The sequence below is a fragment of the Nycticebus coucang genome, chromosome 20 (assembly GCF_027406575.1).
Source record: "Nycticebus coucang isolate mNycCou1 chromosome 20, mNycCou1.pri, whole genome shotgun sequence".
In the NCBI taxonomy this organism is placed as follows: domain Eukaryota; kingdom Metazoa; phylum Chordata; class Mammalia; order Primates; family Lorisidae; genus Nycticebus; species Nycticebus coucang.
In genome coordinates this window covers 34,519,018-34,540,158 of record NC_069799.1, presented here as the reverse complement: position 1 = coordinate 34,540,158, position 21,141 = coordinate 34,519,018, and the positions used below count along the sequence as shown (strand labels likewise).

The 21,141-nt window shown below is 41.6% G+C and overlaps 2 protein-coding genes across 3 annotated transcripts in view; one reads left to right on the top strand and one right to left on the bottom strand.

The window, feature by feature from the left end:
• Positions 1-21,141, bottom strand: part of LOC128572304 (zinc finger protein 43-like) — a 505,819-nt gene that overhangs the window by 348,536 nt on the left and 136,142 nt on the right. The window lies entirely within an intron of this gene.
• LOC128572305 (zinc finger protein 43-like) overlaps positions 613-21,141 on the top strand; it is a 385,702-nt gene continuing 365,173 nt past the window's right edge. Inside the window, exon 1 of the mRNA XM_053572129.1 lies at positions 613-776. Coding sequence (XP_053428104.1) covers positions 774-776 — 3 coding nt within the window. The 5' untranslated portion in view covers positions 613-773. The remainder of the gene's footprint in view (positions 777-21,141) is intronic.

The following is a 21,141-nucleotide window of genomic DNA, read 5'->3' as shown; positions in this document are numbered from 1 at the left end:
CCTTCTGCACTCTGAGAACTTTGTAGGAAGAGTTTGGGCTTCCACCTGTGGCCAGGGGGAGGAACGAATTCTTGCCCTGCCAGAGATGGACCGTGGATCTGTGACTATGAAAACACAGCTTGCAAGTTTTTTGGTTTAAGCGTTAAAAGCTCCTAAAGAGGCTTGTCGTTTATAACACAGTGGTTATTGCGCAAGCCACGGAAACTGAGGCTGGCAGTTTCCACCCATGGCCGAGCCAGCTAAACAACAATGACAAATGCAACAACAAAACAGCCAGGCGTTGTGGCGGGCGCCTGACGTCCCAGCTACTGGGAGACTGAGGCAAGAGAATGGCTTAAGCCCAGGAGTTTGAGGTTGCTGTGAGCTGTGATGCCAAGGTCTCTACCGAACACGACAGCTTAAGACTCTGTCTCAAAAAGAATAAAAACAAAAAACAAACAAACAAACAAAAAAAGTAACTGTTAGTATTATGGCCTCATTCACACTTTTGTCTGATGGCAGTGCTATCACTCAAGGACAGAGAGGTGGGGCCTGAGGCCTTATCCAATCAGAGATGCTCCAATATGAACTGTCCAATGAGATGCACAGCCGGAAGGAAGGAGGCAGCTCCTGGGATCCAGAGCCCCGCTGTCTCAGGAGCTGGGCGCGGATTTGGGGTTCCCTCCTCAACTGTTGCTACTCCAGGTGTCTCTGCAACACCCTCTGTCACCCTGTGACCTGCAGGTACTGGGAGATCTGTAGGGAGGACAATGGGACATCCCTGAAGCTGGGAAATGGTGGGTCTAGGAGTCTGAGTTTCCTGAGAGGGGGGAGGGGTGTGGTTGGAGACGGAAGTGGCTGTGGCGGGACCAGGCAATTTCACTTGTTTTACATCTTCAGAGTGATGTTTGCCACTGGTAACCCTTGGCCCTGAGACTCCTGTGAGCAAAGGGTGGAGTGGGGCAGGCAGCTGGGACTCAGTTGCACCGGCCCCTTCCTACAGTGGTTACTTGGACCCTGGCCCAGAGCTCTCTGTGAGCTGCTGTGAGTCCCTCCCATGTGGGGACAATGGAAGGGTCCTCAGGGAAGAATCCCAATTGAGAGGCTGGGACTTGTTCCTGGGAGGGGTTGTAGTCAGTGGGGCCCCAGTCCCTGCATTGTCTTGTTAAACAGAAATTGTTAAACATAAACTTTCAGCTGCTGTTGTTGTACCCAACGTCAGTGGAATTATGGATAAAACGCCAGCACACTGAGTTCAAATTAGGTATGGGGTCCTTTATGGTTTAGGCCACCGAGAAGGGTTTCCACACCTCAAATTTCTGGCACCCGCATGACAAAGGAGGGGAGTTTTTTGTTAACTTTCTTGCAGTTGGGGTAGGGGAGAGGAATGGAATCCTTAGATGAAGCGAGGCTTTACAAGGTTCTACAGGGTTGGGGGGTTGGTTAGTTACCAGGGGAACGGAGGATAGAAATGCGGTTTTACTAGGGTCTGCTGCAACTCTGGGCTAATCCCCTGTCTCTGCAGGATATGTTTGTTTAACAGCCCATTTATGCAAGGTCTACGTGTTGAAGGGGAGGGGGCAAAGACTGGAAACTGGGATCCGTCTGGCCTTTCACTGTGTGTCTGCAGCAGCCTGAGTCCCTCCCAGGTGGTGACAAGGGAAGAGTCCTCAGGAAGAATCCCAGCTGGGTGTGTGGGGCTTGTTCATGGGAGGGGCTGTAGTCTGTAGTGCCCCCCAGGCTCTCCATTCTCCTGTTAAACGTAAACTTAGGGCCGGCTCCGTGTCTCACGGTGTTGCTGAAGGGAAAGTGGCTCTGTTGCTTGTCGTAAACCCTGAGACAGGATGATTCGTGAAAAGTCGTTATTATCGGAAAGGCTAGTAATTCCGGAGAACAGCTAGAGTAATTTTTTAAATGTTGTTTTGTCTATGGAGCAAATTTTAATAATTTATATAGGGGATAATTCCAAAAATATACTAAAAATATATTATTCTTTTCTGATTAACAACATACATGCAAGTTAAATATATACAACAATGAAAAACTAATGAAAAAATTCATCATCAAAAAACCCCATTAAACATGCTATTAACCTGTTCTATACTGCCTGATTAAGTCCGCTTTTTTTTTTTTTTTTTTAAGAGTACTATCTTTATTCCCTATTTCTGATTTGGCCTGTTCGACTGACTTAAACTTTCTTTTTTTTTTTTTTTTTTAGAGACAGAGTCTCACTTTTTCACCCTCCGTAGAGTGTTCTGGTGTTACCACTCACAGCAACCTCCAGCTCTTGGGCTTAGGTGATTCTCTTGCCTCAGCCTCCTGAGTAGCTGGGACTACAGGCACCAGCCAGAACCCCAGACTATTTTTTTGTTGCAGCTTGGCCTGGGCTGGGTTTGAACCCACCAGTCTCGGTGTGTGGGGCTTGCACCCTACTCACTGAATGACAGCTGCCTCTCAACTTTTAAAAATATTTTATTTTATTTTATTTTATTGAAACAGAGTCTCAGGCTGTGGCCCTGGTGATCATAGCTTACAGCAACCTCCCACTCTTGGACTTAAGCCACCCTCTTGCCTCCAAGAGGAAGGGGCCTATTTTTGCTCAGGCTGGTTTCTAATCCGTGAGTTCATGCCATCCACACGCCTCAGCCTCCCAGAGTGCTAGGATTACAGGCATGAGCATTCTAAGTTCACAAGTAGCTGAGAAAGGTCATAGGGTTGTCTATGTCTAGCACATTTCTCCACTTTTATTCATTTTATTTTCCTATCTATGAAATTGATTTCAAATGGAAATAAATGTTATGGTTAGTTAAATCGACATGGAGGCTGTGCTATTTAATTTTGTTTTTTGAAACTTGTGAAACAGCAGGTACATTTGAATGGAATATATTGTATTTTGTAACATATTAAGAAGCTTACAATATATAACATAATAACTATTAAGGTTAGGTAATTATGACAATATGTTACATAGGAAGTATTGGATATTCTGAAAAATCTTGTTTGTTGTATTATTTGGAGTATGTGTGTTATACATTTAATTTTTTTTTGTTTTGAGACAATCTCCCTATGTCACCCTGATAGAGTGAGTGCCTTGGCGTCAGAACTCACAGAAACCTCAACTCTTGAACTTAAGTGATTGTTTTTCCTCAGCCTCCCAAGTAGCTGGGACTACAGTCATCCACCACAAGGCCCAGCTACTTTTGGTTTTGTTCTTGCTGTTGTTATTGTCGTTGTTTAGCAGGCCCTGGCCGGATTCGAACCCATCAGTCCAGGTACATGTGGTCTGTGCATTCACCACTGAGTTACGGCTCCAAGCCCATTTAACTTGTTTTTGATGAATTGGGAACTGTTAGATAAAATGAAGCAGTGTATATTTTTGAATATTTTACATCTACGATTGTGTTTGTTTTGTTTGTCTTTTGACAGAGTCTCACTATGTCGCCCTTGGTAGGGTGCCCTGGTGTCACAGCTCACAGCAACCTCAAACTCTTGGGCTTAAGCGATTCTCTTGTTTCAGCCTCCCAAGTAGCTGGGACTACAGGCACCTGCCACAATGCCCGGCTATTTTTTGTTGCAGTTGTCATTGTTGTTTCACTGGCCTGGTTGGGGTTTGAACCTGCCACCCTTGGAGCATGTGGCTCATGTCATAACCACTGTGCTACAGGCGCCAAGCCTATGATTTTGTTTTAATAAGAAATAATTAATGGCTGCTTTATTTTTTAGTATAGCTTCTGGACTTCTTTTAATTCAGTGCTCAGAGTGTCTATGGCTTGAGAAGTTGTATTAAGGGCCTTGATGATGGCATAGGCCAATGGACTAATTTTCATATTGAGTCCAATACCTAGTGTTGGTATGACACAAATGGCTAAAGTGGTGTATTTAGCAGGGTTAAAAAGGTGTAGTTGGCTATGAGTTTTCAGGAGGTTAATATCTTATGTTACTTTAGACCGGTTGGACTTACAGTTTTGTACCCAGGCTAGAAAAGGGGGTTAATCTTAGTGAACAAGGTTTCCCTGTGTTGTAGCAGGAGTATATGAAAAGGCCTGATGCCATATAAGAAGAAGTATCTTCAGGGTAGCATGGTGTATCTATTGGCATAATGTACCAAGGCGGTTAAATTACCGTTAAGTAAGGAATTATTAAGATTAGTGTGTCAGAATGGGCACCTTTTAAACTTAATACATTTATGATTAGTAGTTACAGTTTTGACTTGTATAGAAAATGTGTTTTTTTCTTCACCGTAGTTGTTGACTTTTAACTACAAATATCTGAGTATGTGACAATCTTGTGGATATATGAGGTAAGTGTTAAGTATCTGATGAGTTCTAGCAGGTGCACAACTCCATTATGCATAAAGTAAAAAGCTGTTCTACATAAGGACTTCTAGTAAGACAGAAATCAGGCATCTTTATGACCTTTTGGGGTAAATCAATCTATACATTTTTTTTTCATCAAAATGGGACAAAGTTGTGGGGTGAGTGCACAGCCATCTGTGTATGACAAGTCTCAAGAAGAAGATGACTGGAGATTGTATTTCTTCAATCTTAATGTTGTGTTTCCTCCAGGAAGGGAAGACTAGTTTTTGTGGGCTTCTTTGGCTGCTTCTGGAGTGAGATAGATATGGCTTGAGTGGAGTATGGTGGGCACAGCCTTTTAGTCCTGTGAGTTTAACTGCCGTGGTGTCCTCAGCAGAACATCTTCTCGACTAGTCTACTTTTCTTTCAGCTGCTTTTCTCAGGCCCATCTTTCCAGGCTTTGAGCTGGACTGGGTTACCAGGATAAAAAGGATGTAAATTTCCTGTAGGAGTTGACTGGGTTCTGGGAAGACAGACCTTGTGAATAAGGGATACGACTTGCTGCATTTCTTGTAAATACTTTTTTACTTTAAGATTATATTAGGCTTGCCCAGACATTTGAATTGAAACTGCCTGGAAGGGTTTCTAATAAATAACTTTGTAAAGATTTAATTTGATCCAGCTTTTAAGTGCTATGTTTATTCACAGTGATTGGAGGGGCAATACCTGGTTTAATGTAAATGGATATGTTGGCACAGTTTGACAATATTTTTTTTTAATGTATGATTTATTTTCTTTTTATCTTTTCCAAATGATTGAAATCTCCAGTCTATATGCAATTTCTAGTGAATTTTGAAAAACTTGCTTACCTAGAGTGTAACTTCTGCTGGAAAGACAGTAAAAGCCTTTACTTTGAAGGCTTCTGAAGATAATGTTTTTCAGAAGGACATTTATTACTTCCATAGTTTTGTTTGCATGGGAAAGGCTTTTACTTATCATGAAAAAATATTCTTTAATCCTAGAAAATATTTCAGCTTTAGGGTCAGGATATTTGAGTGAAGTCTATCAGCTAGTTTGTTGTTGTCGTTGTTGTTGTTGTTTTTATTGAGACAGAGTCTCATTTTGTTACCTTTGGTAGGGTGCTAAGTGCCCTGGTTTCATAGCTCATTGCAACCTCCAACTCTTGGGCTCAAGGGATTTCTTGCCTCAGCCTCCTGAATAGCTGGGACTACAGGTGCCTGCCGCTGCACAACACCCAGCTATTTTTTTGTTTGTTTGTTTAGCAGGCCTGGGCCAGGTTCAAACCTGCCAGCCTGGAGCATGTGGCCCACACCCTAACCACTGAGCAGCAGGTGCCCAGTTGTATCAGCTAGTTATGGTATGGTTGGTGTGGTTTTGTAGATCTGTTGTCTGTTTGGGAGTTGGTTCTTGTACAAAGCAACACTGAGTATTTTTTATTATCTGGGTGAGTTGCCTGTTTCCAACTTATGGAGGAAGAAACTTCTTTAATGGTTTTTTTGCAGGAATGTGTCATCTCATGTATTGCTTTAATTACCTGAGGTTTTAGACTTCTGGGTAGCATGATCCAACCCTTGGCTGTTGATGAGTCAACCTTTTTCTTAGCATGGAATTTTTCTGGTTTCTTTTTTATTTCTTTTCTTATAATGGATTGAAATCAGATCAATTTAGAGGCTGCATTGAGGGGGCTGTCGGTCTTTCAGCTTGCTTTACTGCAGTGATGCCCCCTGGTTTTCTGTTGGCATAGGATTAAGTCTTTTGTGGTGTCCTGGGACATGCATAACTGCCACCTTGCAGACAGCTCTTAATCGTTCTAAAACTTAAGAACTCTTTTTAATATCCTTTTTTTTCTGTTGGTTTTAATCTCCTTTTTTCAATATGGCATTTTGAGTATGAAGAATTAGGTAAGAAAATTTGGAGTCCATGTAAATATTTACTGTTTTTCTTTTTGTCATTTTTAATGTCCTGGTTAGGACAATTAGTGCAGCTTCGGGTCAGAGTCCCTGGTGGAAGGGTTTTCATTTCTACTGGCCTTTCTGCAATCACGGCTATGTAACTTGCCCTTCGTGTTCTTTTTTCAATGTAACTGCTTCCGTCTATATACGAACTCCAGTCTACCTCTTCAGAAGGGTTGTCTGACGGGTGTCCTTGGCTAGAAATGAGTTGTTCAATTACCTCTAGACATTGCTGGTCTTTTGGTTCTTGATTAAGGTTAGGAAGTAGAGTTGGCTGGGTTCAGTCCAGCTATCACTTCTAATCGTATTTCAGGGTTAGTGAGTGATATAATTAGAAATCTTCTCATCCTACCTACAGTGAACTAGAAGTTTCTTTTTTGCTAAAGTAGGGACAAGATATGATGAGGGACATAAACTATAGTCGGTTGTCCCAAGGTGAATTTTTTGGTTTCTTTTAAAAGATCACAAGTTGTCACCCAGCAGCTGTAAAGTCTAATAATTTAGACAAATATGTGACTGGTATGGAAATAGTGCCAATTTTTTGTGTCACTACTCCAAGGCCAAAGTCCTGTCCCCTGTCTTTCATGCACATATAGGAGTAAGTTAGGCAGTGCGAGAGCAGAGGCCTTGGAGAGCAGGGCTGTCACATTTCTTAATTTAATACAGAGGTGCATTTTCCTGTATTTTCAAGACCTCATACAAGGGTTTAAGTATTAAGCCATGGTTAGGAATCCATTCCTGGCAGAAACTTGCCATATCATATGTAGAAATCCCCAAAGCTGTTGCAGGGGTTGGAAAATATAATGTCATTTCTTTCTTTGTTTTTTCTTTTTTTGAGACAGTGTCTCACTATGTCACCCTTGGTAGACTGTGATGGCAGCACAGCTCACAGAAACCTCCAATTCTTGGGCTTAAGCGATTCTCTTGCCTCAGCCTCCCAAGTAGCTGGGACTACATGTGCTCACCAAAATGCCTGGCTGTTTTTTGTTGCAGTTGTCATTGTTGTTTAGCTGGCTCAGGTCGGGCTCTAACCTGCCAGCCTAGGTGCATGTGACTGGCACCGTAACCACTGTACTATTGGCACCAAGCCTTTTTTTATTTTTTAATGGGCTACCTTGTCTAGGCTGTAGCTTAAAACCATGAAATTTTACTTCCTGCATACACATTTGAGCTTTTTACTTTGATACCCAATAACTCCTTTCCCCTAAATGTTTCAGTGTTGTTTTGTTTAGGCATTTAGCAATTCATTTACATGGTTTCAAGGACATTCTAAGTTAACAAATAGCTAAAAAAGAGTGTGGGGGTGTCTGTCTCTACCACAATGCCTAGCACTCTGGGAGGCCGAGGTGGGTGGATTGCTTGGGCTCAGAAGTTGGAGACCAGCCTGAGCAAGAGGAAGACCCATCTCTAGTTAAGAATAGAAAAATTAGGCTCAGCGCCTATAGCTCAAGTGGCTAAGGCACCAGCCACATACACCATAGCTGGCGGGTTCGAATCCAGCCGGGCCAGCCAAACAACAATGACAACTACAACAACAACAACCAAAAAAATAGATGGGTGTCATGGTGGGTGCCTGTAGTCCCAGCTGCTGAGGCTGAGGCAAGAGTATTGCTTAAGCCCAGGAGTTAGAGGATGCTGTGAGCTGTGATGCCATGGCACTCTACCCAGGGCCACAGCTTTAGGCTATGTCTCAAAAAAAAAAAAAAAAAAAGAATAGAAAAATTATTGGGAGGTCATGGAGGATACCTGTAATCCTGCTATTTGGGAGGCTAAGAGAGGAGAATTGCTTGAACACAGGAGTTTGAAATTGCTGGCAACCCCTATTTTACTCTAGCCTGGGGCAACACAGTGACACTCTGTACCCCCCAATAAATAAAAATAAACTTAGGTACTATTAAAAGGCTAAAGAGTTAAATTTACTTTAAATACTTGTAAAAATTAATAATTGTATAAATACATTGTAGCTTAGGCATGCTGAGTGCTTTTGAAAATGGAAAGGTTTTTGGAAATCATAGTCCAGAAGAAACCACAGTTAAACCACAAATCGTTTTACAGCTCTTAGCACAAACTGATGAAAATCATGATTTCTTTTCTGGTATGGTTCTTCATATGTTATAAAAAATGCTGAAGCAACAAGCGATGGTGACTAAAATTATTTTTTTCTTTTTTTCTGAGACAGAGTCTCAAGCTGTTGCCCTGGGTAGAGTGCAGTGGCATCATAGCTCACAGCAACCTCCAACTCATGGACTCAAGTGATCCTCTTGCCTCAGTTTTTCTGTTTTTAGTTGAGACAGGGTCTTGCCTTTACAAGTTTGAGAACCTCTCCCTGTCTCTGCATACTGGTTACCAGTGACAGGCAGACAGACCCTCTTCCTCCAGCAACCGTCTCTCTTACTAATGCAGGAGGCCCAGGGAAACCCTTCTGCTTAATTCTTTGAAGGTTTCCTGGATACCAACTCACACATGGCAAATTGATAAGTGAAAAGGCATACAAACGTATTAATGTACTACATATGTGGGGAAATCATAGAGAGATTACCCCCAACCTCACACTGGGGCTGGTCTCCAATTTGTGAGCTCAAGCCAGTGCACTCCCTTCGGCCTACCAGAGTGCTGGGATTACAGGCATGAGCAGCTGTGCCTGGCTGATGATTGAAATTTCTAATAAAAATGACAAATAATAATGCAGAAATCTTTTATTTTTCTTCTCTTTCAAACAATACCTATTGATCACTTTTAGAACCGCCATCACATGCTCATTAAATTCCAGTTAATGAAGATGAACCAAAGCCTGACTATTAAGTCTCTTAAAACCTCGTCTTGCTCCCCTCACCACAAGAGTAGAGGTGGATTCTCTAAAATGTCTATGTAACAAACAAACAGCAATTCATGTATTCTCAGCCATAAGTTGTAGTTTGGAGATTTCAGGGGAGGTTGTGTTGGGGGGTGATTGAAGGAAAAGCTCTCACAAGGTACATGAGAAAGCAAACTTGGCCAGGCATGGTGGCTCAGGCCTGTAATCCCAGCATTCTGGAAGGCTGAGTCGGGTGGAACACTTCAACTCAGGAGTTGGAGACCAGCCTGAACCAGGCGGAGACTCCATTTCTAAAAAAAAAAGAGAAAGAAATAGCCAGGCATAGTGGCAGTGGCAGCTTAATCCCATTTACTTGGGAGGCTGAGGCAGGAGGATCCCATGAGCCCAAGAGTTTGAGGTTGCTGTAAACTCTGACACTGTATTGAGGGTGACAAAGTGAGACTGTGTCTCAAAAAAAAAAAAGAAGAAAAAAAAAACAGGTGAAACCAAACCAAATTCATGAACTGATTGGTTATAATTATGCATTGACCTTATTTGGACTATCTAGGTGAAACTCTCCTGGTTTAGTAATCAGAAGAGAATTGGCAGTTTGTGATTGGTTAAGCCTAAATTTTGTTTCCTACTAAGTTAATGTTGGGGAGCAAAAAATAATTCTTCAAAAAATGATAGTTTAAGCATGCTGAGTGCTTTTGAAAATGGAATGCTTTTTGGAAGTAATCCTGACTATTATCTCCCTTATAACCTAGTCTTGCTCCCCTCACCACAAGAGGAGGAATTCAGAGGTTATGGACCTGAAGATGAAAAATTATCCTGAGGCGTGACTTGAAAGGAAAATGGAGGCCCAGTTTATGTGGTCAACGTGGCTTTTATTCCACCTGGATGCAGGTGGGGTGAAATCAGGAAAGGAATTCCACAAATGGGTTATGACGATGAGGATTTAAAGGGTCAGGAGGGCAGCAATTGGCTACATTTACTTCCTGGGAGGGATGTGAGTCTGACCCTTCCTGGGTTGGGTAGGTCAATTTGGGCAGGTACACCTGATTCTATCAGGGATGGACTCTCAACAGTGGTTCTCAACCTTCTTAATGCCATGACCCTTTCATATAGTCCCTCATGTTGTGGTGACCCCCAATCATAAAATAATTTTTTTGCTACTTCATAACTAATTTTGCTACTGTTATGAATCATAATGATCTTAGGTAAACCCTGTGAAAGGGTAGTTTGGCCCCCAGAGGGGTCACAACCCACAGGTTGAGAACCACTGCAAATGTCCTTATGTATCGAAGAAAGTGTCTTCTCAAAATAAAAACATTTGCCTTCTATTGTTTTTCTGTTACCTTCTTATCTGCTGCAGTTAGAAAATCCAACCACTCTTGGAGGATGGCTTTTTCTTTTTTTTTTTTTTTGTAGAGACAGAGTTTCACTTTATCGCCCTCGGTAGAGTGCCGTGGCGTCACACAGCTCACAGCAACCTCCAACTCCTGGACCTAGGCGATTCTCCTGCCTCAGCCTCCCGAGTAGCTGGGACTACAGGCGCCTGCCACAACGCCCGGCTTTTTTTTTGTTGCAGTTTGGCCAGGGCCGGGTTTGAACCCGCTACCCTCGGCATATGGGGCTGGCACCCTGCTCACTGAGCCACAGGGGCCACCCGGAGGATGGCTTTTTCTTCAACATAATTTCTGCCTCTCAGGTTCATCAGATTCCTAAAAGAATCATTTATAACATCCCTTCTTCCACCCTCATTCTGTCTAATCATTTTTTGTCTTTCAAGAAAATGGTCTACATCCCTATGTCTTTCTTCTTTTATGAAAAAGAAGTACTTAAGCTTCTGTACTCCAGTGGGAGGTTGGGGTACTCTCTATATTACTTCCCCACATATGTAGTATGCTAATAATTTTGTATGCCTTTTCTCTTACTAATTTGCCATGTGTGAGTTGGTATCCAGGAAACCTTCAAAGAATTAAGTAGAAGGTTTCTCCTTGGCCTCTGCATTAGTGAGAGAGACTGTTACTGGAGGAAGAGAGTCTGGCTGCCTGTCACTGTCAGCCAATATACAGTGACAGGGAGAGGTTCTCCAACTTTGTCAGAAGGCCAGCGATTCTGGAGAACAGTGAGAGTAGCCTCTATAAGACTGTTCTCTTTGAACATTTCCAGAATCACAGATTTATGCATAATGTTTCATGGCAGAGGGCACATTAACTTTCAATAATAAACAGCACAACTCAGTGACAATCTCTAACATTTCCAATTCAAAAGTTAATTCTATAAATCAATCCTCCCAAAGCAAAGACCACAATAACCCTTATTTAAAATAAGAAACCACACAACTCAGTGACTATCTCTGACATTTGCAATTCAAAAGTCAATTTCCAAAAGATTCAAGATGGGCATCTTCAGGGTGGGAGCTAAATTTACAAAAGAATAAACATGGGAGACAGGTGGGAAGGTCTTTTAGGACCTAAACCACCAGAACACCTGTGTCCTGTAGTCCCTGGCCTGGCTGACTCCATCTTCTTCTCACTACATGTGATTTCAAGTGGTGTGAAAAAGCTTAGTTCCTCAGTTGGTCCTGCACTTAGTTCCTCAGTTGGTTCCTCAGTCTTTTGGTGAGAAAAGACTTTCTTTAGGTACAGTTAGGATATAAACTTGTAGGTTTATTTTATATTAGAGAGTGGGTGGAAGCCATGAGAGAGAACAGAGAGCAGGGAGTGAGTAAAGGGAATATAGTGAAAGAGGAGACCTGAGAAGGGTGAGGTCTAAGAGAACAGGTCTTCTCAAGGAGACCACAAGGATACACCTGCAGTGTCCTCTCCATGGTGACTCAGCTCTTAGGAATTTGTAGACTTATCTTCCTGGAGCTTGGAAATCGGCACTTCTGTGAAATCCTGTAGTTTTGTGGGGGCTGGAATAGCACCTCCCACTTGATTCATTCTGGCCAATGAACAAGCTACCTATAGGTTGGAACTTTTTGACTGGAGATAAAATGGGGAAGACCAAGCCAGTTGGGAGCATGGCCGTTTGGAATTCTTCTATGCCTTGAGCTCCAGACTGGTGAAGAAAGCCCTTCATCTTATAATGGTGTTTGGGTGTTCTTTCTGTCCATTGGGCCTCATCAATCTGTAACAATAGCAGTGGGAAGAGAAAGCTTAGTATCCCAAAGAAAGAAAGGAAGAATGTCCAGGCTGAGGTCAAATGGGTAGCTGGATTTAAGGGGAGTGGGAGTCATTGCATCCTACTTCCTAAGTTATTGTGAGTGTGAATGGTGGGTTCATTTTTCTCAGCAAAGTTTGAAGATAAGCATTTTTCTAGGTGTTTCCAATCCTTAGGCGCGATTGTTGATACTCTCTTATGTGTAAGACTTAGGAATCACTGGAGGCTTAAATGAACAAACACAGAAAGAGAAAAAAGCTCAGGAAATGTAAAGAGAAAGAATTTACATTTTCGGGTACCATCTGTTACTTAGTGGGTAGGGTACCAGCCTCAGATACTGATGGTGGCAGAATTGAATCCGACCCCAGGCAAACTGCAAGACAAAATATCCAGGTGTTGTGGCAGGCACCTGTAGTTTCAGCTACTTGAGAGGCTGAGGCAAGAGAATTGCCTAAGCCCAAGAACTGGAGGTTGCTGTGAGCTGTGACTCCATAGCACTTTACGAAGGTCAATAAAATGAGACTCTGGCTCTAAAAATAAATAAATAAATAAATACATAAATAAATAAATAAATAAAAATAAAAGTAATACCAGGTGGCGAGAGTACTGAAACAAAGATGTATGACTAACTAACCACAAAATTCTGCTTTTGTACAATGCGTGCTAACCCACCTGGATGCACCAGGGCAGCCTGTGTGCCAACCAGGATGCAGACCAAGCCTTAAAAATCCTACTCCTTAATCTCTTGGGGCTGTTCTCTGAACCCCTGTGTTGGGTGTGAGCCAGTCATCCACTGGCTCTTCAATAAAGGGACTCTGCTGCGAATTCAGCTTGTTTGGCAGGGTGGTCTTTTTGGAACTCCTGGCATAACATTGGTGGAACTCCTGGGCATAACATGGTCTTAGTGTAAAATCCTAATTTTTCAGTTTTTTTCTCTTTTTTCCAAATGCTAACTTTCCATTCAACTTACATTATCAATTGTTTTCCTTTTCTTTATTGTCATTTCAAAGAGATGCAATATTTTTGTTATTTGTCATTTCTTTATATAAAGTGGGTGATTGTTTCCTAAATTTTTTTTTTCACACAAGAGTTTCACTATGTTGCCCTTGATACGTTGCCGTGGCTTCACAGCTCACTGCAACCTCAAACTCTTGGGCTTAAGCAATTCTCTTGCGTCAGCCTCCCACATTGGTGAGACTATAGGAGCCTGCCACAACGCTTGGGTATTTTTTGGTGGTAGTTGCCATTGTTATTTGGCAGGCCCAGGCTGACTTCAAACCACCAGCTGCAGTGTATGTGGCCAGTGCCCTAGCTACTGAGCTACAGGCGCTGAGCCTATATTTTTGGTTTTTATAAGTTTCTGAGCATGTCTCATAACAAGAAAGCAGACAATAATCCCGTGACACTCTCTAGTCAAAATCTTTGTGCTATTACTCCTTCTATCTTGCCTAGGCACATACTCCTTGCCAAAATGTCTTCACATTGTGATTCCCCATTGATAATGTTGCAGGGAGACGAGGCCCAATGGAGAGAAAGCACCCAAACACTGTATTTAAGAGGACAAAGGATTTTATTTCGGCTGGTGGAGCTTATGGCATAGAAGAATTCAAAATGGCCACACTCCGACTTGTTTGGTATTTGCCTTTTTATCTCCAGTCAAAAAATACGCTCCCAGAGGCACCTTTCTCATTGGTCACTTCAAATCAAGTGGAGATGCTGTTCCAGCCCCCACAGAATTGCAGGATTTCACAGAAGTGGAAATTTCCAGGTCCTAGGAAGTTAAGTCTACAAATTCCTAAGAGCTGACTCAGCATGGAAAAGTGTATTCTTGTGGTCTCCTTGAGAAGACCTCTATTATTCTTTTGAAGGAGGACGAGGCCCAATGGAGAGAAAGAGCCTCCAAACACCATGTTTATAAGAGGAATGGCTTTATTCACCAGTCGGGAGCTTATGGCGTAAAAGAATTCCAAATGGCCGTGCTCCCCAACTGGCTTGGTCTTGGCTTGGTCTTTTCCTTTTTATCAACAGTTAAAAAGTTCCAACCCACGGTACCTTTCTCACTGGCCAGTTTGAATCAAGCGGGAGATGCTATTCCAGCCCCTACAGAACTGCAGGATTTCACAGAACTTGGAAATTTCCAAGTTCCAGGAAGTTAAATTTACAAAGTTTCAAGAGTTGAGTCACTATGGAGAGGATCCTGCAGGTGTATCCTTGTGGTCCCCTTGAGAAGACCTGTTCTCCTAGATCTTAACCTTCTCAGGTATCCTCTCTCACTACTAGACCTCACCCTTCCTGAGTATCCTCTCTTGGTAACTGTACAGGGTAATGTGTCCTCAGCCACCCTTCTCTCTTTAGTTGGTCCAGAGATTTATACTTGTCTGAAGATGACCCAAGATGCCCACGGCATCCATGTTTTCTGGAGTGTTCACAAATACCAATTCCTGGGACATACCTGTCCAGTGGTTAGCCTAAGATATGGGGATGGAGCGTCTCTTGGGAGTATAGGAATGCCTTTCTGTTTGAGAGCAGTCTTTTAGTATACCCTTCATGTATACAGCTAACCCATTGGGACTTTCAGTTTTTTATTTTTATTTTTATTTTTTTTATTAAATCATAGCTGTGTATATTAGTATGATCATGGGGCACCATACACTTGGTTCATAGACCGTTTGACAAATTTTCATCACACTAGTTAGCATAGCTTTCCTGGCATTTTCTTAGTTATTTTGCTAAGACCTTTACATTCCACATTTACTAAGATTCACATATACCCTTGTAAGATGCACTGCAGGTGAAAGCCCATTAATCCCCCTCCCTCCACCTCCCTCCCCTATCCCTCCTCCTCCCTCCACTCTCCTTCCACCTCCATCCACCATCCCTCTCCTCCCTTTCCCCCTTCTCCCTATTCTCTGGTTGTAACTGGGTTATAGCTTTCATGTGAAGGTCCTAAATTAGTTTCATATTAAGTCTGACATTGAGTACTTTTTCTTCCATTCTTGAGACACTTTACTAAGAAAAGTATTTTCCAGCTCCATCCATATAAACATGAAAGAGGTAAAGTCTCCATCTTTCTTTAAGGCTACATAACATTCCATGGTGTACATATACCACAATTTATTAATCCATTCGTGGATCGATGGGCACTTGGGCTTTTTCCATGACTTAGCAATTATGAATAGGGCTGCAGTAAATATTCTGATACAAATATCTTTGTTATGATGTGATTTTTGGTCTTCTGGGTATATGCCCAGTAGAGGGATTACAGGATTGAATGGCAGATCTATTTTTAGATCTCTTAAGTGTTCTCCATATCTCTTTCTAAAAGGAATGTATTAATTTGCATTCCCACCAGCAGTGCAAAAGTGTTCCCTTTTCTCCACATCCACGCGAACATCTCTGGTCTTGAGATTTTGTGATGTAGGCTAGTCTCGCTGGAGTTAGATGATATCTCAAAGTAGTTTTGATTTGCATTTCTCTGATGATTAAAGATGACGAGCATTTTTTTATGTCTGAACGCCGCTCACCTGTCTTCTTAGGAGAAGTTTCTTTTCAAGTCTCTTGCTCAGCCTGCCATGGGATCCCTTGTTCTTTTCTTGCTAATGCGTTTGAATTCTCTGTGGATTCTGGTTATTAAAACTTTGTCAGAGACATAACCAGCAAATATCTTCTCCCATTCTGTGGGCTGTTTGCTTGCTTTACTTATTGTGTTTTTGGCTTTGCAGAAGCTTTTTAGTTTGATCAAATCCCAATAGTGTATTTTTGAAGCAGTTTCAATTGCCCAGGGGGTCCTTCTCATAAAAAACTCGCCCAAGGGTTTTCCCTGCACTCTCTTCTAGTATTTTTATAGTTTCATGTCTTAGGTTTAAATCTTTAATCCAGTGAGAGTCTATCTTGGTTAATGGTGAGAGGTGTGGGTCCAGTTTAAGTCTTCTACAGGTTGCCAGCCAGTTCACCCAGCACCATTTGTTAAGTATTCAATCTTTTCAGCATTGAATGTTTTTAATTGGCTTGTCAAAGATTAAATAACGGTAATTAGCTAGATGCATCTCTTGGTTCTCTATTCTGTTCCAGACATCTGCTTCTCTGTTTTTGTGCCAGTACCATGCTGTTTTGATCACTATCGATTTGTAGTATAGTCTGAGGTCTGGTAGCGTGATTCCTCCTGCTTTGTTTTTAGTTTTGAGTAATGTTTGGCTTTTCAAGGTTTTTTCTGATTCCATAGAAAATGAAGTATTGTTTTTTCAACATCTTTAAAGTATGACAGTGGAGCTTTAATGGGGATTGAGTTGAAATTATGTATTGCTTTGGGTAGTATGGACATTTTAACAATGTTGATTCTTCCCAACCATGAGCATGGTATATTTTTCCATTTGCTAACATTCTCAACTATCTCTATTCTTAGGATTTCATAGTTCTATTTATATAGATCTTTCACAATAAACTTCCAAGTATTTCATCTTCTTTGGGACTACTGTGAATGGGATTGAGTCCTTAATTGTTTTTTCAACGTGACTATTGTTCGTATATATAATGGCTACTGATTTATGAATGTTGATTTTGTAACCTGAGACGCTGCTGTATTGCTTGATCAATTCTAAGAGTTTTGTAGTAGAGTCCCTAGTGTTTTCCAGATATTCAATCATATCTGCGAAGAGCGAAAGTTTGAAATCTTCTGACCCAATGTGGATACCCTTGATCGCCTTTTCTTCCCTTATTGCAGTGGCTAAAACTTCCATTACAATGTTAAAGAGCAATGGAGACAATGGGCAGCCTTGTCTGGTTCCTGATCTGAGTGGAAATGATTCCGATTTAACTCCATTTAATATGATAATGGCTGTGGGTTTGCTGTAGATGGCCTCTATCAGTTTAAGAAATGTCCCTTCTATACCAATTTTCTTCAGTGTTCTGATCATGAAGGGATGTTGGATGTTATCAAAAGCTTTTTCTGCATCTATTGAGAGAATCATACGGTCTTTGTTTTTTAATTTGTTTATGTGCTGGATTACATTTATAGATTTACGTATATTGAACCAGCCTTGAGACCCTGGGAAAAAACCGACTTGGTCATGATGTATGATTTGTTTGATATGTTGCTGGATTCTGTTTGTTAGAATCTTGTTGAATATTTTTGCATCTATACTCATTAGTGATATTGGTCTATAATTTTCTTTTCTTGTTGGGTCTTTTCCAAGTTTGGGGATCAGGGTGATGTTTGCTTCATAGAACGTGTTGGGTAGTCTTCCTTCTTTTTCTACCTTTTGGAACAGGTTGAGTAATATAGGTACTAATTCTGCTTTAAAGGCTTGGTAGAATTCTGACGTAAAACTATCTGGTCCCGGGCTTTTTTTGTGGGGGAGATTTTGTATGGTCGATGTTATTTCCGAACTTGATATAGGCCTGTTCAACATTTCCACTTGATTTTGGTTAAGTCTTGGAAGGTGACGTGCTTCCAAGAAACGGTCAATGTCCTTCAGATTTTCATATTTCTGAGAGTAAAGTTTCTTGTAATATTCATTAAGGATTTTTTTTATTTCTGAGGAGTCTGTTGTTATTTCAACTTTGTCATTTCTGATTGATGAGATTAGAGATTTTACTCTTTTTTTCCTGATTAGGTTCGCCAAAGGTTTATCTATTTTGTTTACCTTTTAAAAAAAACAGCTTTTTGATTAGTTGATCTGTTGTATTACTCTTTTGTTTTCAATTTCATTTAATTCTGCTCTAATTTTGGTTATTTCTTTTCTTCTACTGGGTTTGGGTTTGGAATGTTCTTCCATTTCCAGTGTCTCGAGATGTCCCATTAAGTTGCTTACTTCTTCTCTTTCCATTCTCCTGAGGAAGGCTTGCAGTGCTATAAATTTCCCTCTTAGAACTGCCTTTGCAGTGTCCCAGAGGTTCTGATAGTTCGTGTCTTCATTGCCATTTTGTTCCAAAAATTTGGCAATTTCCTTCTTGATCTCATCTCTGACCCAGCTATCATTCAGCATAAGGTTATTTAACTTCCTTTTTTTTGTATGAGTATGCAGATTCCTGTTGTTACTCATCTCAAGTTTTATTTCATGATAGTCCGAGAAGATGCATGGAATAATTTTTATTCCTTTAAATTTACTGAGATTAGACTTGTGACCTAAGATGTGATCGATTTTGGAGTAAGTTCCGTGGGCTGATGAGAAGTATGTGTATTCAGTTTTGTTGGGATGAAATGTTCTGTAGATGTCTGCTAAATCTAAATGCTGGATGGTTAGATTTAAATCTAGAATTTCTTTACTCAGCTTTTTGTTGGAGGAACAATCCATCATTTCCAAAGGAGTGTTAAAATCTCCAACTGTTATGGAGTTGCAGGAAATCAAGTTGCTCATGTCTGTTAGAGTTTCTCTTATAAATTGAGGTGCATTCTGGTTAAGTGCATAGATATTAATAATTGAAATCTCAGCATATTGAGTCTTAACCTTAACAAATATGAAGTGACCATTCTTGTCCTTCCTTACTTTTGTTGGTTTAAATCCTATTGTATCCGCAAATAAAATTGCAACACCTGCTTTTTTCTCGTTACCATTTGCCTGTAATATGGATGACCATCTTTTCACCCTGAGTCTGTATTTGTCTTTTAAGTTAAGATGTGACTCTTGTATGCAACAGATATCTGGCCTGAGTTTTTGTATCCAGTCAGCTAACCTATGTCTCTTTAGCAGGCAGTTTAAGCCATTCACATTAATGGAGAGTATTGATAAGTTTGGTGAGATTTTGGGTATTGAGCTTTTCGAAAGTGCAGTGGGCATTTTTAATTCTTTTGCCATTGTGGAATTTGGAGTTTGATCAGAAGTTTCTGAATGAGTTTACTTTTGTAGTAGAGGATTGGGTTGGTTATTGTGGAGGATAGGTATGAGAATATCCTGAAGAGCTTGTTTGGTTATGGCAAATTTCTTTAGCATATGAATGTCATTAAAGTATTTAATTTCTCCATCATAAATGAAACTCATTTTAGCTGGGTACAAGATCCAGTGTTGAAAGTTATTTTGCTTGAGGAGATTAAACGTTGATGACCACCGTCTTCTGAGTTGAAAAGTTTCAGCAGAGAGATCTGCAGTCATTCTAATGTTCTTCTCTTTGAAGGTAATAGTTTTCTTTCGCCTGGCTGCTTTGAGAATTTTCTCTTCATATTAACTTTAGTGGAGTTAATTATGATATGCCTGGGGGATGTCTTATTGGGGTTGAGTCGTGCTGGGGTTCTGAAGCTATCTGCTATCTGAATTTCAGGTTCTTTAGGCATGTCTGGAAAATTCTCTTTCATAATTTCATGCAGAAGGGCCTCTGCGCCCAGTGAGGCCACTTCATCTGTTTCAGGAATTCCTATGATTCGGATATTTGCCTTCTTCGAATTATCCCAGAGCTCTCTCTGAGATTATGATCCGTTTTTGCTCTCCATTTCTCTTCTTCTTTGAGAGTTTGGGAGCGTTCAAAGGGTTTATCTTCAATGTCGGAGATCCTTTCTTCTGCTTGGTTCATCCTGTTGCTATGGAATTCTACTGCATTTTTCATATCTTTGAGGGCTGCAAATTCTTGCTTCAGTGTGTCTAAGTCTTTGGTGGTTTTGTTTTTAAATTCGTTAAATTCTTGAGACAGCCTTTGAATTTCTCCACGAATTCCTAGTTCCAGTTTGTTAATCTTGTTTGCCATCCAAATTCTGAATTTGATTTCTGCCATCTCAGCCAGTTGTTTGTGAATGGGATCTTCAATTACATCTGATGTATCTTTCCTTGGGGGCGTTGATCTATTCTGGTTATTCATGTTACCAGAGTATTTCCACTGATTCCACCCCATGATTGTTTTACTCCCTTTGATTTCTCCCCTGGTGTTTTGTTGATTACCCATACAGTGCTGTGGCCTGAGAAACTGGGGCCCTGTTTGGTGTAGGTGGGGCTAAGTGGTTCTGTCTTGTTTTCAGCTGATTTGTATTTGACCCTAGTGAAACAGTTACTCTGGGTTGAAGTCTCAGCTGTGGAGAAATACCAGCAATTAAGTCACCCCTCTTACCACAGGAAAAAGATGGAAAAGGAAAATCAAACCTTCCTACAACCACACACCCAGGGGACCATCTGTATAGTCCCCAGGTTAGTGGCTCAGTTCAAAAGGTCCAAATCAAATGTCTCAGTCAGCAGCTGCCTCGGGTGGTCCCTGGCAGGGACCTGGGAACTGGATCACAGGGGTCTGGTGACTGCTCTAATATGGCTTGCTCCAGTGTTGCGTGGAGTCAGGAAGAGCCACTCAGTAAATAGATCAGTCTGGGAAGATTGATGCCTCCTTCCCCACCTTGGAGCTCTGTCACACCCAGTCACTGCTAGCCTCACAGGGCTGTGACCCATTCAGTTGTCTGCAGTAAGCAGATACTCCAGGGGTTTGCACCTGCCTAAGTTACAGGGTAGACTGTGTCTGCTCATCTAGGCCGCTACTCTCTGTCTTTATCCAACAGGAGGTTTTGTGGCCTGTCAACCTCGGGCACTTGATGGAGGCTGGAGGTGTTCACTTAGTTCCAGCCCCACCCTCATTTTATGTACTGGGTGAACGGAACAACCCCGTGGGAATTTGTTTCTGACCCTGCTAGATTCCTCTACAGAGGAGAGGCTGATTTGAGTTTCCAGAACCTGTGCCTCAGGCCCTGTCTTTAGTCCTGCGGGTTTGTATTCGCAGCACAATCAGTTGTGAGCTGTAGCCTCTTGGCCTCCTTTGTCTATAGGCTGGTGATCCCCTAATGGCCAGGTGTGTCTTAGGCTCAGTAAAGTGGTCCTCTGGAGCAGCCCCACCCTGCGAGTTTCCCGGCTCTGGGGGTGTGTTTTCTAGTCCCTGTGTTCCACCCAGGTCAGTGCCTCCTCAGACAAACCCTTTACTAACTAGGCCTGTGTTTCAGTTCCATGGTGGTTGCCATCTGAGAAGA